This window comes from Ambystoma mexicanum, chromosome 4p (assembly GCF_040938575.1).
Source record: "Ambystoma mexicanum isolate Mex_15411 chromosome 4p, UKY_AmexF1_1, whole genome shotgun sequence".
NCBI lineage: Eukaryota > Metazoa > Chordata > Amphibia > Caudata > Ambystomatidae > Ambystoma > Ambystoma mexicanum.
The window spans coordinates 300,828,488-300,842,569 of record NC_090927.1 but is presented as its reverse complement, the minus strand read 5'-3'; the positions used below and the strand labels follow the sequence as shown (position 1 = coordinate 300,842,569).

At 45.4% G+C, this 14,082-nt stretch overlaps 1 protein-coding gene across 7 annotated transcripts in view; it reads right to left on the bottom strand.

The window, feature by feature from the left end:
- ITSN2 (intersectin 2) overlaps positions 1 to 14,082 on the bottom strand; it is a 2,589,317-nt gene that overhangs the window by 1,985,156 nt on the left and 590,079 nt on the right. For all 7 annotated transcript variants that reach the window (XM_069605851.1, XM_069605856.1, XM_069605854.1 and 4 more), the window contains one exon: positions 12,344 to 12,407. In XM_069605851.1, the coding sequence (XP_069461952.1) occupies positions 12,344 to 12,407 (64 nt within the window). The remainder of the gene's footprint in view (positions 1 to 12,343; positions 12,408 to 14,082) is intronic.

Here is a 14,082-nt window from a genome sequence, read left to right as displayed (position 1 = left end):
AGAAAGTGCGAGAATCACGTAAACAGAAAACAGAATCGGCGTCAATGAAGATTCAATTCACCAAAACACCCACGACATAACACTCCTGAAAGGAGATGTTAGGCAGAAACCTGTGCAGTTCCCTTTGGGAACACTGCAAAAGATTTAGGACTACAGGTGTTAGCAGTAAACCCACTTGGTAGCAGTCTGTACCACCCAGATTCACTTGGTAGCTGTGGCTGAGCAGTCAGACTTCGCTCAAGAAGAGTTAGGCAGTATGCAAAGTATACACAATAGGCACTCAGACACAATAGCACAAGCAAACACTGACCAGAGCTTTGGTATCAAAGTATATAATTATTTATTTAAAAAAACACTGTTTGAAACACTCCAGCACTCTTATTGTAAAACACTCTAAACACAGTTACTATTATGATATATACAACCCTTATTCCTTATCAGACAAGTCTTAGTTAACACCACTTATTTCCAGACAGAGGTGAGCGTTTAACTATAGATGGCACTCCAATAAGTTCATCCAAAATGGAGGGAAAAAGACAGAATATGTGAAGATACACCACTCTAAGATTTAGGAACACTTTTAGCAAGGCAGAAGAGCAAAAGTCACTGGGGAGCCAAAGTCCATAGGCTAGGCCCACTCTTAGAGAGAGCAGAGCACAAATGCGCCCAAGATCACACAGTTACACTAGGCTTTGAAAGTCTTGCAGAGAGTTCGAAAAGAGTTTAGAGAGGCTCAGAAAAGTCTAGCCAGGGTGTCCCAGGCTAATCCAGGTTCGAAAGCCGGGGGCTAAATCTACCCCGTACAGTCGGTGGCAAGGGAAGCCAGGCGGAACACGGTACCTTAAGTGGGAAGGATCCTCCAGCGATGGCAGTTGTTCCTGGCAGCGGGTGCAAGTCTCGGCGTCGTCCAGAGGAAGAGAAGATCTCGACTTGGAGGAAAGATGAAGGTCGTTGCACTGCCAGGGAAGAAACCAGCCGCAGAGTTTTCCGGTTAAAGGTATTACCCTTTTTTTCGCGGTCGTGGTAAAACGTGGTATTCCGGTTGCCAGGGTGCTTGGCACAGGCAAGGCGGCCACGAGATGCGTCGTGAAGGCGAAAAGACGGTGAAACTGGTTATCCCCACCAGTCAAAGGAAGAAGACTCTCCGGCGGGAGATCTCCTCTGTCATTGGGAAAAGTGGTGAGACGGTCCAGCAGGGCTCCACCGGTGGTGTCGTCGTGGCAGGTCGGCTCAGCTTCTCCCTCGTCGGATTCTTAGGTCCTGTGGCGACTTCTGAAGTTCCAGTCCCCAAAGCCCTGCTTTTATGCAGAAAACCCCCATTCACTCAGCCTAGCTGTCACTCAAACATGCGCGGCTCACCACTTGGGCCAATCAGGATGGAGTGCGACTTGAGTTGCCTAGACAACTCAGTCCAGGGAGCCTAAATCCCCCTCCACACCTCCTAAGTACCCCAGACAGAGTGGCACCACTTTGGAGGGCTTCTGTGGAGAAGCCCGCCAAAAAAGTGGAACAAAGGGCTCGACTTGGGTTGGAGTCACAGAAGAGAACACAAACGCCATTTTTGAACCGAGTTTTGGCAAAAAATACCAACCGGAGAATTAATAATAATTAAATAAACCGGCGGTATGTTCGAGGCTATCGTAATTAAATAAATAAAGATAGTAGCCTCGAACAATGGGAAAACCCCATAGAGAAATATTCGCGGTTGAATATAAAAAGTAGTATCCACTGCCACCAGCTAAAACTCGATCAGGGGGGATGGAGACGTGCCCCCTCGACTAACAGACCCCGGGGCAATCCAATTGCCCCAGCCAGTACGTCCACAATATGATGGTCTGTACTGGTTCTGTTCAGAATTCAAGACTAGTAAAGTCAATGGTGACTTTACATGCCCTGGGAGACAGTAGTCAGTCCCAGGGTATGGAGTCTATACTAGGGGTCACTATGACACCCCTGTGTTACTGCACTTAGGGTGCTGTGTAACACACATCACAAAAACACATGAAGCCCTATGGAGTAAAAGACCCCGTAGCCCATTAAACACATCTGGAGTCAAAGGAATACACTCAAATCATGTCCAAGAGTGAGGGTAAAAGAGTCTCAGTCTTGGCAGGAGAAAAAAATAAACCCCAAAAATCCAGCAAAGCTGCTGGGGGACTCACTAGGTTAGGAAATTCAGCCTAAACAGAGAATTCTCCCTAACAGGAGAGATGACCAAGCTCTGGGGCAAATGTGAAGATTTGGAATCGAGATCGCACCGCAACATACGGATCGTTGGGCTCTCGGAGTCCTTCTGCAGGGGCCCAATGAATCACAAATAGAAACCCTCCTGAAATCCCTGCTCGGCGAAGACTCCTTTTCCCCACAATTCTTGGTTGAAAGGACGCATCGTACCCTAGCCCCGGTGCCCAAGCCGGGTGCCACTACTCGCATGGTCATCGCCAAATTACTTTACTATAGAGACAGAGACGCTGCACTGAGATTGGCAAGAGAAATGGGACCCCTGAGACACGGCAACGACAATATCCACATCTACCCTGACTTCTCGGCTGGAGTCCAAACCCAAAGGCGATCCTATGAAACGATCAAACGTCAACTCAGGCTGAGGAAAGTACCTTATGCCCTACTGTTCACCGCAAAGCTGCGCATACAACACGGTGGACATGCACATTTCTTCGAAACCCCCGCAACGGCAATGGCCTATATAGAAGCCTCAATCCCCCTCCCTCCTGGAAGAAATGAACATGATCAAAACGACCTGCACCAACCGGTGGGAGAACCGAGGAATTCCAATGACTGAAGGCCGCTACACGATATCCTTTATTCTCTTAATGATGTAATTGTGACGAATAGGGGGACGTAGCTCCCATAAATTAAGTTGGGCCGGATGAGACGCGATTGGCTACAGGGGCCATGCTGCAGCAGTCGCCCCCTGCCCCTGGGAAGAACCAGAAGTTTGAATCAAGGGGTCACCATCATGTTGGGGCCGATGGTGGTGGTGGGGATGGCTACAGGACAAAAGGGACTGTTTTGTTGTTTGAGAATACTGTCACTTCCTGATAGATCCCCAGTTGGCCACCAGGAGTTAAGGTTAACTAGTTTGAATGGCTTAAAAATTGCAATCACTATCACAAGCTGAACCGCCCAAGGGAATGACCCCTTTCTTCATACACCACCCGACTTTGACGGAATGGCACAGCATACAAATCCACATGCAAATAAACCGGAAAAACTCAAACTGCTTACCTGGAATATCCGTGGGCTGAATAATAGGTCAAAAGCTAGCAAAGTAGCTACATAGCTATGCTGCAAGAAACACATGCATTAAAAAAGGTCAACGAAAGTATTCTACGACAATGGGGGAGTAACAGATATTATACTGAATATTCATCGCACAATAGGGGAGACCTTACACTGATACACCCCTCTTTGGGGTTTGCAACCGAGAAAAGCAAAATTGATCCTCAGGGCAGGTACGTGGTTGTGTGGGGCACCGTGGCAGGCGAGAAACTGATCCTGGTCAATACTTATGGGCCGAACACAGACAACTGAGTTCTACATCAATGTACTGGCGGAAATTGGCCCGACAATGGACACGTGTGTTATGGGGAGGGGACTTTAACACCATACTCGATGTCTCCTTGGATAGATCATCGGATAAGCAAAGGAACCTCACTAGATCTGCCACTGTCCTACATCAAGCCCTAGTGGACTTGGCCCAGGTAGATGCCTGGAGGGGGATACACCCGATAGACAGACAGTACACGTTCTATTCATCAGTACATGACAGCGTCAAGGATAGACTATATCTCCTCCCATCTGATCAATTCAGTGCAGCATTGTGATATACTCCCCCACACACTATCAGATCACTCCCCAATCATACTTGGAGCGATGATCAAGAATATAAGACCACCAGCCAGACGGTGGAGGATGCCCCCAAATATCCTTAAAGACCCGAACGTGGTAGAGTCGCTCCACATTGAGATGGAGGAATTCTTCCAGCAAAACAAAGGGTCAGTAGACAAATGGTCAACCATATGGGAAACGTTCAAGGTATGGATAAGAGGTAACAATGTCTAAAACAACTGGGCTTCTTAAGGCCGTCAGAATCGAATTAACCGAAACGGAAAAACACTTGAAAATGACTATAGCACAACGCACAACAAACAAACATTAGCTGAAATCAATGCACACCTTCAGATTTCAACCAACTGGCAACAAAAGAACAGCAGTATATGGCTATACGAGCTAGGGCACGTAGATATGGAGAAGGCAATAAGGCAGGACACCTATTAGCACGCTTACTAAAGAGTGAGTATAACCACACCCCTTTCACAAGCATTGTAACGGGAACTGGGGTGGCTGTTAATGGAGAAGGTGAAATAAATTCTCAATTCACCAGATTCTATACTGACCTATATGCAAACCATGACACATGTACTCAGGGAGACCTAAAGGGACACCTAAACAAGATCATACTCCCCAGGCTCTCACTAGATGACAACTGGGCCCTTGAACAAACAATAACCAGTGATGAAATCACCGAAGCAATCAAATCATTGGCAACCGGAAAAGCCCCAGGCCCAGACGGACTGAACTCAGAACTATATAAAGAGTACTCCACAATACTCTCCCCAATACTAACCCTTCTATGGGAATAGGCCATGAGAATTGGCTCCCTCCCAGACACAGTGACGGACGTCATTATCACGGTATTGTTAAAACCCAGGCACCCCTCCCATGAACTGTCCTCCTATCGGCCCCTCTCATTAATTAACACAGACGCTAAGATATATGCTAAAGTACTCGCAACCAGATTATTATCCAAAATGACCACCCCAGTATACCCGGACCAATGCGGCTTCATTCCAACAAGATCCACGGCCCTAAACCTGCATAGACTGTTTGGCGTCATGGCACAGATTAAATCAGAGGTACAGGCAGTGGCTATATGACTAGACGCCAAGAAAGCGTTTGACTGGGTCAACATGGGCATACCTGTTCGAGGTTCTAGATAAATTTGGGTTTGGCCCATACTTCATACAATGCGTCAGACTACTGTACACTTCCCACAAAGTCAGGGTCCTCACGAACCATACACTGTCCAACCATTTCAGACTGAGTAGGGGAACCAGGCAAGGATGCCCCTTCTCTCCCATCCTGTTTGCACTCACAATAGAACCGGTGGCGGCAGCAGTCAGACTAGAGCAGGAGCGGAGGGGCATAAGGATGGCCGGTATTCTCGAATCCATATCGTTATATGCTGACTGCACACTATTGTACCCATACTGGCAGTCATGGAAGAATTCACTATATACTCGGGCTACAAAATAAACACAACAAAATCCGAGATTTTCCCATTAACACCAGCCACTACCTGCCCTACACATAAACATGGTCTTAGATGGTCCCCTAACTGTATTAGATATCTCGGAATTCTCGTCTCTAGAGACAGAACATCCCTATACGTTGATAACTACGAATCCCTGTACAGCCAATCCATACTAAACTACAAGAATGGACTAGACTCCCTAAATCACTTATCGGCCGCACCGCAGTGCTTAAAATGGTGGTGCTCCCTAAGCTCCTTTACGTGTTCAGCAATGTTCCAATATGGCCAGGCAGGCCTTTCTTCAAAAACCTGCGATCCATGACAACAACATTCATATGGAATGGCGGAACTAACGGAATGAAATCAGAGAAATTGGTAGAACCCTATGAAGTGGGGGGGCATTGCTGCACCCGATTTTGAACTGTACTACCTAGTGGCACAAGCACAATACGCCAAATACAGGCAGGACACAAAAGACAGAACACTGCATGTCCTCATCGAACGACACTCTGTTCGACCAACCGACTTACACTCCATAATATTTACGAAATCCCACAGAGATGACTGTAAATTCGACCCGGTAACCTCCACGATTGTAGCCTGGACCGCGATCAGTAAAAGACTACAAATGGACACGCCCTATGACTCGCAGGCCTCACTATGGAATTTCCCAGGCATCAAACCCACATACGATACCAGTATACATAAGACATGGGTTCCGGAATATGAGATCAAAATGAGAGACATGTTCCCGGACGGGAGATTCGTGACACCGGAGGACTTCGCAGACAGTGGGGAGAAGCTAATTAGCCACCTTACAATACCACCGCATGAAAGCAGCATTTAAGAAGCGATGACCAACCTACCCAGAAGAACCACCCGTACACGCATGCTTCCAGTCATTATATTCACAGATTGGTACAGGGGTGTCCAAATTATGCAACATAATCCAATCTCACTAACAACCATCGAATAATATCAAAGCCTCATGGAAGATGGACATGGGCATAACTATAGAAGAGGGGAAATGGTCAAGATATGGTCTTCTGTCTAAAAAAGTCTCATTAAACGCCGGCCTCAGGCTGATACAATTTAAATTTAAAATATTGAATAAGCTCCACTATACCCCAGTTAAAATGGCAAAATTCTACAACACAAGATCTGGAAACTGTCCGATATTTGATAGCCCCAGAGCGGATGCATTCCATGTGTACTGAGCATGTCCCCTGATAGCCAGCTTCTGGCTGGAGGTTGCGAGAATACTAGAGGATAGAACACAGATCCCTGCGCAGCTCAGCCCCCAAAAATACCTGTTCGGGGATATAGGGAAAGTGCCAGAGAAAACTAGAAGACTGTTCAATGTTGCATGCGCAGTAGCAAAGAAATGTATTCTTCAAACATGGAATTTTTTGCCCCACGCACAGAACATTTCCTTAAAGGGCTAACATATGTTAATGAATGCGAAGAAACATATGTAGGAATGACGCCTACAACAAGTTGACCAAAAGATATTTGGGCTCTGTTTAGAACATATCTGAGTAGAACTCTTTCCGATGAAGAGAACTCGAAAAGTGAATAGACTCTGTGTAAGACCTGATAGTTTGAAATTCTCTTGTCCATGAAAACTCTGAAAATGTGCAAATATACCTGATTGCTGGCTGGATTAATAAAATGTAGAGGCTATGTATTGCTATTTTGTGTACCTTGAAATAAGTTGAAATGTGGAACAGCTGTGATGTGATATGCATACCAAAAATAAAGGTTTAAAAAAAAAAAGCCTAACTTGCCCTATGCTAAGGTGGGACTTCCCTAGCCAAATAAAACTAAAGCTAAGTCGAAGAGTTCAACTGAAGAATCTGTGTGCAAAACCTATACTTGCCCTTATAACTAATCTATGCAATGTTTAGGATTGTCAGCAACCAAATCAAACGGTGTCCAACATAAAGTTCGGAGCATCTTTCAACTCACAGCTTCCTTTCAGCTGCCTTCCCCAAGTATAAAGCATTATCCAACAAAAAGTCTCAAAGTTACCTCTCTTAAGGTCGCGATAATACAGTGTAACCAGTAATCGGGGTTCCCTTCCCCAAATTTCAAACACAAAAGAACTTTGATCTCAGGTTAATACATGGTTCAAGTCTCAGGGCTCCCTTCCCCAAGACTTTTTTTAGCCCAAAAATATCCTTCGTCTCTTTAGAGTTCTTTGTCACTATTGTGCCTTCTTTGTATGTAGACATTTTGACTGTGTTGAAACAATCGTCAAGCTTTAGTCACTTAATGTAGTTTTCATGTAGTCTGGTATTCAATACACCTTTCTTTGTTTTAACATTTAAAGTTCCTTTCACTTTAGGAGACAGCACCATTTTTTTCACTTATATGTAAAGTATCATTCAAATTTAGCATCTAGTGGATTTACTTGAAAAGCAAGTTCCATTTTTACTTCTAAACTTAGTATGTAACAGTACTGCTCTTTTGTGAGGTTTTCACTAAGTTCGGTACTCAAGAAATAAAGATTGTACTCTGTTTAGTCTTCAATAGGCTCAGGTTGTCCTTGCTAAGATTTTCATTCAGTTCGATATTCAAAAAGCACATGGTTTGTATTCAGAGCACCTTTCATTCTACCGGTGGTGTAATATTTCCTTATTCCACTTATTTCAATAGTACTGTATTACCTTCAGAAACGTTAGAATATGTGTTTTCGCTCACATGCGACCACTCTGATATTAAGTATTCTTAGTTATTCAATATTGGACAATGGATTGAATTATACTCCTTCGAAAATGTGTTTCTGCAAACACACGACCACTCCGATACAATGTATTCCTCGAATAACTCAGTTTAACACTCGCCCCCCGGATTTCTCAATGGATAGAAACACATGGTCATCTTCAAAGCTTCACAGCAGTCCGGATCATGCAGCCTTCTGCTCCTCATGTCGGGGGTCTCACATTTGCCCCAAAGGCACACCTGCATACACGACTCAGCAGGGGAACGAGCATCTTGAATGAACATAAAAGGGACAGCCTCTGCACACGGCTCCTTTCTTAGTGTTCAATTTCCTGCACGGAGCCCCAACTCCCACGCCAGACTTGCGCCAGCCTTCCTGCTGCTGTTCCTGCTGCTTCTCCACGCATAGGCTTCCTCTTTATCTCTCATACTGCTTGGCTGGCCTCCTTTTATACACCGGCAGCCCTTTGACATGCTGCAGGTGTGGAGGTCCAATCATTCCTGCCGGACCACAACCAACGGGACATGCCCGACCTTTACAGTTCGTAGCAGGCATCTTCCTCGTCCCAGTACCAGAATGGTAAATGAGTGTGGTCTTCATTGTTCCTAGTTGCCTCTTCTTCATCCCAGTACTGTCAAGTGTCAAAATGGGAGAAAAGAGAGGAACATGCTTATAACAGCCCATACAGATGGGAGAAGGGTTGGGTTGGTCACCAATAGGAAAAGGAGGATAACATGTCTTGCCCAAGGACCCTCCACCCAGGTGATCCTCCCTCGCTTCTCTGCCCCCAGGGTCAGGATCTAATAGCGAGCCTTTCGCTGGGCACCAGCATAGTGGATCCAAGTGTTTTAGGGGTGAGAATACCCTCAGGTTTCTCACATAGAACACCAGACTCACCACATGACCAGCTGACTCCGATTGATTTGTTTTAATTCCAACCAAATGATTGTCAGACAGTAAAATATTTCAAGGACAGTGGTTCCATAATTCAAGATTAGAGGTGAGCAGTCCGCCCCATTTGTTGCTGAAACCCACTGAAATGGCATACAGATAGAAAAAGTAGAAACAAAGGCCTGAAGAGCTAGAACTATTTCCTTTATTTGTAGAATCCATTTCTGGGAGTTGTCTTGTTGGGACTCTACGCTTTCAGGGGTTCTAAAGAGGCACCAGACCAGTCTTCGTAGGCACTGGAGGTAAAGTCAGTCACAGTGAATTGTCCACTTAGGATCACACCAACTCCTGTTTTACCAGATCTGGGACACGGCTTGGGTGAAATGAGTTCTTAATTTCCCATCCTGGCAACAGAGGGACTTGGAAGGTCAAATACGAGGAGCTACCTGGAGGACCAATTGGTCTGTATTTTCCCATTATTTAGTTGGGAGTTATTTCACTCTGCACTTTTTGTATTGTTAGAGAGCAAAAGTGGCTGGTATGACCCTGTTAGAAAAGATCTTCTATTTGCCGCTTTACCTCCTTAGACATCCTTGGAACACCCCAACTTTTTCCTTTTTTTTTTATCCTGCCCTGACTTTTGAAGGCAAGTAAAGCCATGTTTGCTTTACTTACCTTGTGCTTTGCTCATCCATTTTGTGGGCACCAGTGTGTCCCTATGGCTACCAGTGCAGAGGAACACTGCCATATATTACGAAAATTCCATGTTGTTTTTAAGATGCAATCAGCTTACAGTAAGGTGCAGTAGGGGAAATTTGCATGCCTTTTTCTTTTGTTTTAAGTAACACTTCTTTTACTTGCATGTCATGACCAAGACAGGCTGGTGGGAGTGGATATATTTCTACCGTGGTTTTCATTTTTCCTATGTGCATGTTTGCATTATACTGCACAATCATATTTACAGTACCATATTCCCCAAGATGGCTGTGCCACGCACTTTTCGATTGTCCTTTAGCCATCTTGTCTTTTGGCCTTCTTCCTGCCCTCACGGGTCCAGAAATCTGATATAACGAAATCCCTTTCCCGAGCAAAGCCAGCTGTCCAGGGGAAAGCAGCAATATATGTTTGTGGCTGTATGTGAGGAATGCGAGTGTCTGGCCCCAGTCCATGTCTTGGTCATAGTGTGTCTGTTGCTGAAAAGATGTCATAGCGGAGGCTGTCCATGATTTGGCAGACCCTGTCTGGTGGAATGATGCAGATCCATACCCCAACAGCGAATGAGCATTCCTGTCAGAAAAGTCCCGGCGACGCCCTGCTCCTTTGTCCTAATCTCCTGATGGCTTTCATCAGTGCCTCAACCTCTGGCCTGGTTTGAACAACCACTCCCGCACCCTGCTCTAGGTTCATGCCCTTGGATGCTGTCGGAGGTGTTCCCGGGACAGCCCTGTGGACTGATCTGCTCCCTTCTGGGCCTCTTTGCTGCACCAGTTACCGTCCAGTGTTTGGACTTGACAGGATGCCTCCCTTTGCAGTTGGGATCTCCAGAATAAATGGCCTTGCATACCAGCTTGTCTGCACCACGAGGGTCGTCTTGTGCCACCTGTGTGCAGTGATAGTCATAGCGGCCCACCACCATAGTGTCTTGGGGTCCCCTGAGGTTATCAGAATCATGGTGGCCATCATCTTATCATGCTGGTGTAATCCAGATGTCTAGTTTCAGAAACCGTCTCGCTAGAGCACAGAACCTCCGACTTGCCGGACCCAATGCTGACAAAGAAAATAACCTCTGCACCCATGACCTCTTCCAACAGAACCAACATTTGAAGTAAGTGTGCACAGTGGCTTCAGAAAGCCCATGGGTTGTTTCTAAAGTGGCCGGGATAAAAGGGGGAGTGAGTTTACATACCACTTTCTGCCACCTCTAGCATAGAGTTTAAGAGTGCAAAGTCTTAACCCTACCTCTCCCTTGCCTGGCCGTGATCAGTCAAGTTCTGACCAAGGATCTCCCCCTATGCTTCCGCTAGTGTGGAAGCATTGGGAGGGAACCCCTGAACTTTGCTTACCTCTATTCTTGCAACACTTGCTCTCACTTGTTGGCTTTCATCAAACCTGTTCTGCTATTTAGACTCCTTACTTCCTACAAAGGGCTAACTATGGGACTTACGACTCTTAGTGTACTAGGCCCCATCCTCTTTAGCAGGGAAGATGTTACAATCTGGGGCTTATGAGTGCCCCTGTAGGATGGTAGGACTTTGTCCCAATCACACCACACCACAAAGACCAGTGTAAAAGAAAGGCTGTGTGGAGTGATAGGGCAAAATGTATTTGATCGATCAAGAAGTACAGATATCAAAAGGTAACTTTTTTTGGTGATACCGTTAATAGCACGGTAGTCAATACATGGTCCGAGGTCCCCCCCGCCACCCTCGTGGTGACAAACAAGGGTGATGTTTTAGGCGATTTGGGCATGTGCAAAAATGGAGGGCCACTTTGAGCTTGGTGTCTATGACTTGACTCTCCTGTGGCATGGCAGTAGGCACAGGGCAAAAGCCTGGGGGATTGTGGGAGTCAAGCTCATCACATACAGACAGCACATGAACACTGGTGAAGAGGTCTCGCAAACTAGCTCCTAAGACAATTAGCAGCAATATGCACGATTAGGACAAACTTGAGAACGTACAGTGCATTCATTCTATTTGCTGGAACCATATGTGGGTTGGTACACTTATTCTGCTAGATTGTTCTGCATTAGCAGTAAGAACACATTGCTGCAATGCAGAGAGTAGGACTTCATTAAGCTTCATTACAATTGCTGTGGAGTGGCAGATTTAGTCTGTTTATTGGACATCATCGTTCATTTAGCGCAGATTGCTAACCTAGTAACCTTGCCTACAACCTGAGAATGTATTTTACTTGCAGAAATAGAACCCTATTACACTTTGCTGTTTAAGGTTTGTCTTTATACATGGCATCTGTGTTTCTGAGCACTAGGGAATTGAGGGGACCATCTGCCTTCAGCAGTTGGTGCTGTGTTCCCATTTGCAACAGCCGGAAATATGACATGAGTGCATTGGTCACATATTGTTGGATCAAGCAATATGAAAGGCAAGAGGACATATCGAAAGAATTCCTTAGGTACATATATTTGAAGGCGTTTAGTATTCAGATGTTGCACCAATGTACAGGGATATTCGCTTTCACCAAATCATTTAAAATTGCTTTGCATTAATATCTTCTGAACACTGAATACATGGGAAGCTATTTATTCGTCATTAATAAATAGTCATTTAGTGATGTTTGCAAATGTATAAAAATTGGTATGAATGATCATTCGAACTACTTTGCAATTCAGGGAGGCACAAACACACACCACAATAATTGAAGGGGCTTACCAAATGGTGGCTAGTTGCGTCTGAGAAAGGTTTGACTGCACAAGAGAATTCTTAACTTGAAAACCTTAGAGAAATAAAATATAATAAATTACTGTACAGGAGAGGTGCGCAATATTAATCAAACAAGTAGTTAAAGATAAGAAAATTCCCTGTGATTTAACAACAACATTACTCATAGTTTTTGCAGATGTTAATTGCATTTTACATTTAGACGAACTAATCTGTGCTGGCACCATAAAGAACAGGCACAGCTAAAAAATAAATTGAAGCTGAAGGGCCAGTCATCACATGAGTATTAGGTGAGCGGTTAGACACTCCTGGCTGATCCAATACTTCTAACAATTTAAAAGGACACAAAGCCTGCAGTCTATACAACCTACAAAGGCCCAGAAAATGTCTTTGATCTCGGTTCCTTTCAGCATGGCATCGCCAATATTGTTAAAACACGCATCTGAGTCCCAATTATTCAGGGCCATAAACAATGTCCAAAAGAACAGTGCTGCAGTGGTAGTTGGTGAGCAAATGGATCCAAGTCACATGACATAAGCACCTGCCTGCCAATCAGTGCTAATCTGTTGGTGCCTTGTTTTGACACCCGTTTTCCCTACTTAAGCAGCCCTCCAGCCTCTTTTCCTTTGCAGTTGGTGAGTAGGTGCAAGTGGATCTAGATCACATGACACAAGACAGCCACCACGTATTAGCCCTGCCTCCTGCTTCCCTTTCCTTACTGAGTGAAGGGTAGTAAAAAAAAAACAGCAAATCTTGTTTGGACCTGAAGGACCCAGGAGCAGAACCCCTGCTCCTCTTACATTAGGTAAGCTCGCTTCAATATGTGTTTCATCCCTCTCTCCAACAGTCCATCCCTACCATCACCAATCCTCGCCAAAAACGACACCCACCCGCAACATTTAGGACATTGCATCGCAGCAACCTCGCAGCAACCTCACCTTCGTCACCATACACCCCCATCAGCCCTCCATCATTAAACACTACACGAAAACTGAAACTCGCCAGTGTCTGCTCAGTGATCAACCATGTAGCAGAAATTTCCCATCACACCATCACACATGACTTGGATGCCATCTTCATTACTGAGACCTGGATGGCATCAACCTCCACCCACATTACTTAATCTACAGACCACCCAAGCCCAACACCACCTTCATCGAAGACTTCACTGACTTGGTCACCACCATGTCTCTCACGCATGCAAATACCTTCCTCAGCGACTTCACATCCCTGCCAACCCAGCAACCAAGTCAATGAAGGAAGATCTCCACTGCCTACTTGACACTCAACCTCACACAGCACATGAAAGACCCAACTCAGAGGAAAGGTAATATCCTCAACCCCATCATCACTGCCCTGCCGACCCTCCATCACAGCCCACCTATCCCGCACAACTGATCAGACCATCTGTCAATCCCCTTTGAGATTAGTCACACCACACCTTTCAAGCAAACCCATTGGAAAACCAGCAAACAAGCCTTCAGATCATTTAAGAACTTCCCACTGTAGCTACTCACGGAAAACGTCACAAAACTCCAGCTCAAATGAGCTCATCTACCTCTGACAAACCTGGACTGCGGCTCGTGAATTGGCAATAAATCTGCAGCGCATCTGACCTCACCCTGCTCAAGGAACTCTGGTGCTATACACAGATGACTTATCACCACTGCCAAGGCCACCTGCTACCAAAACACCATAGCCAAGACCAACAATGGAAGCAGAGCCCTCTT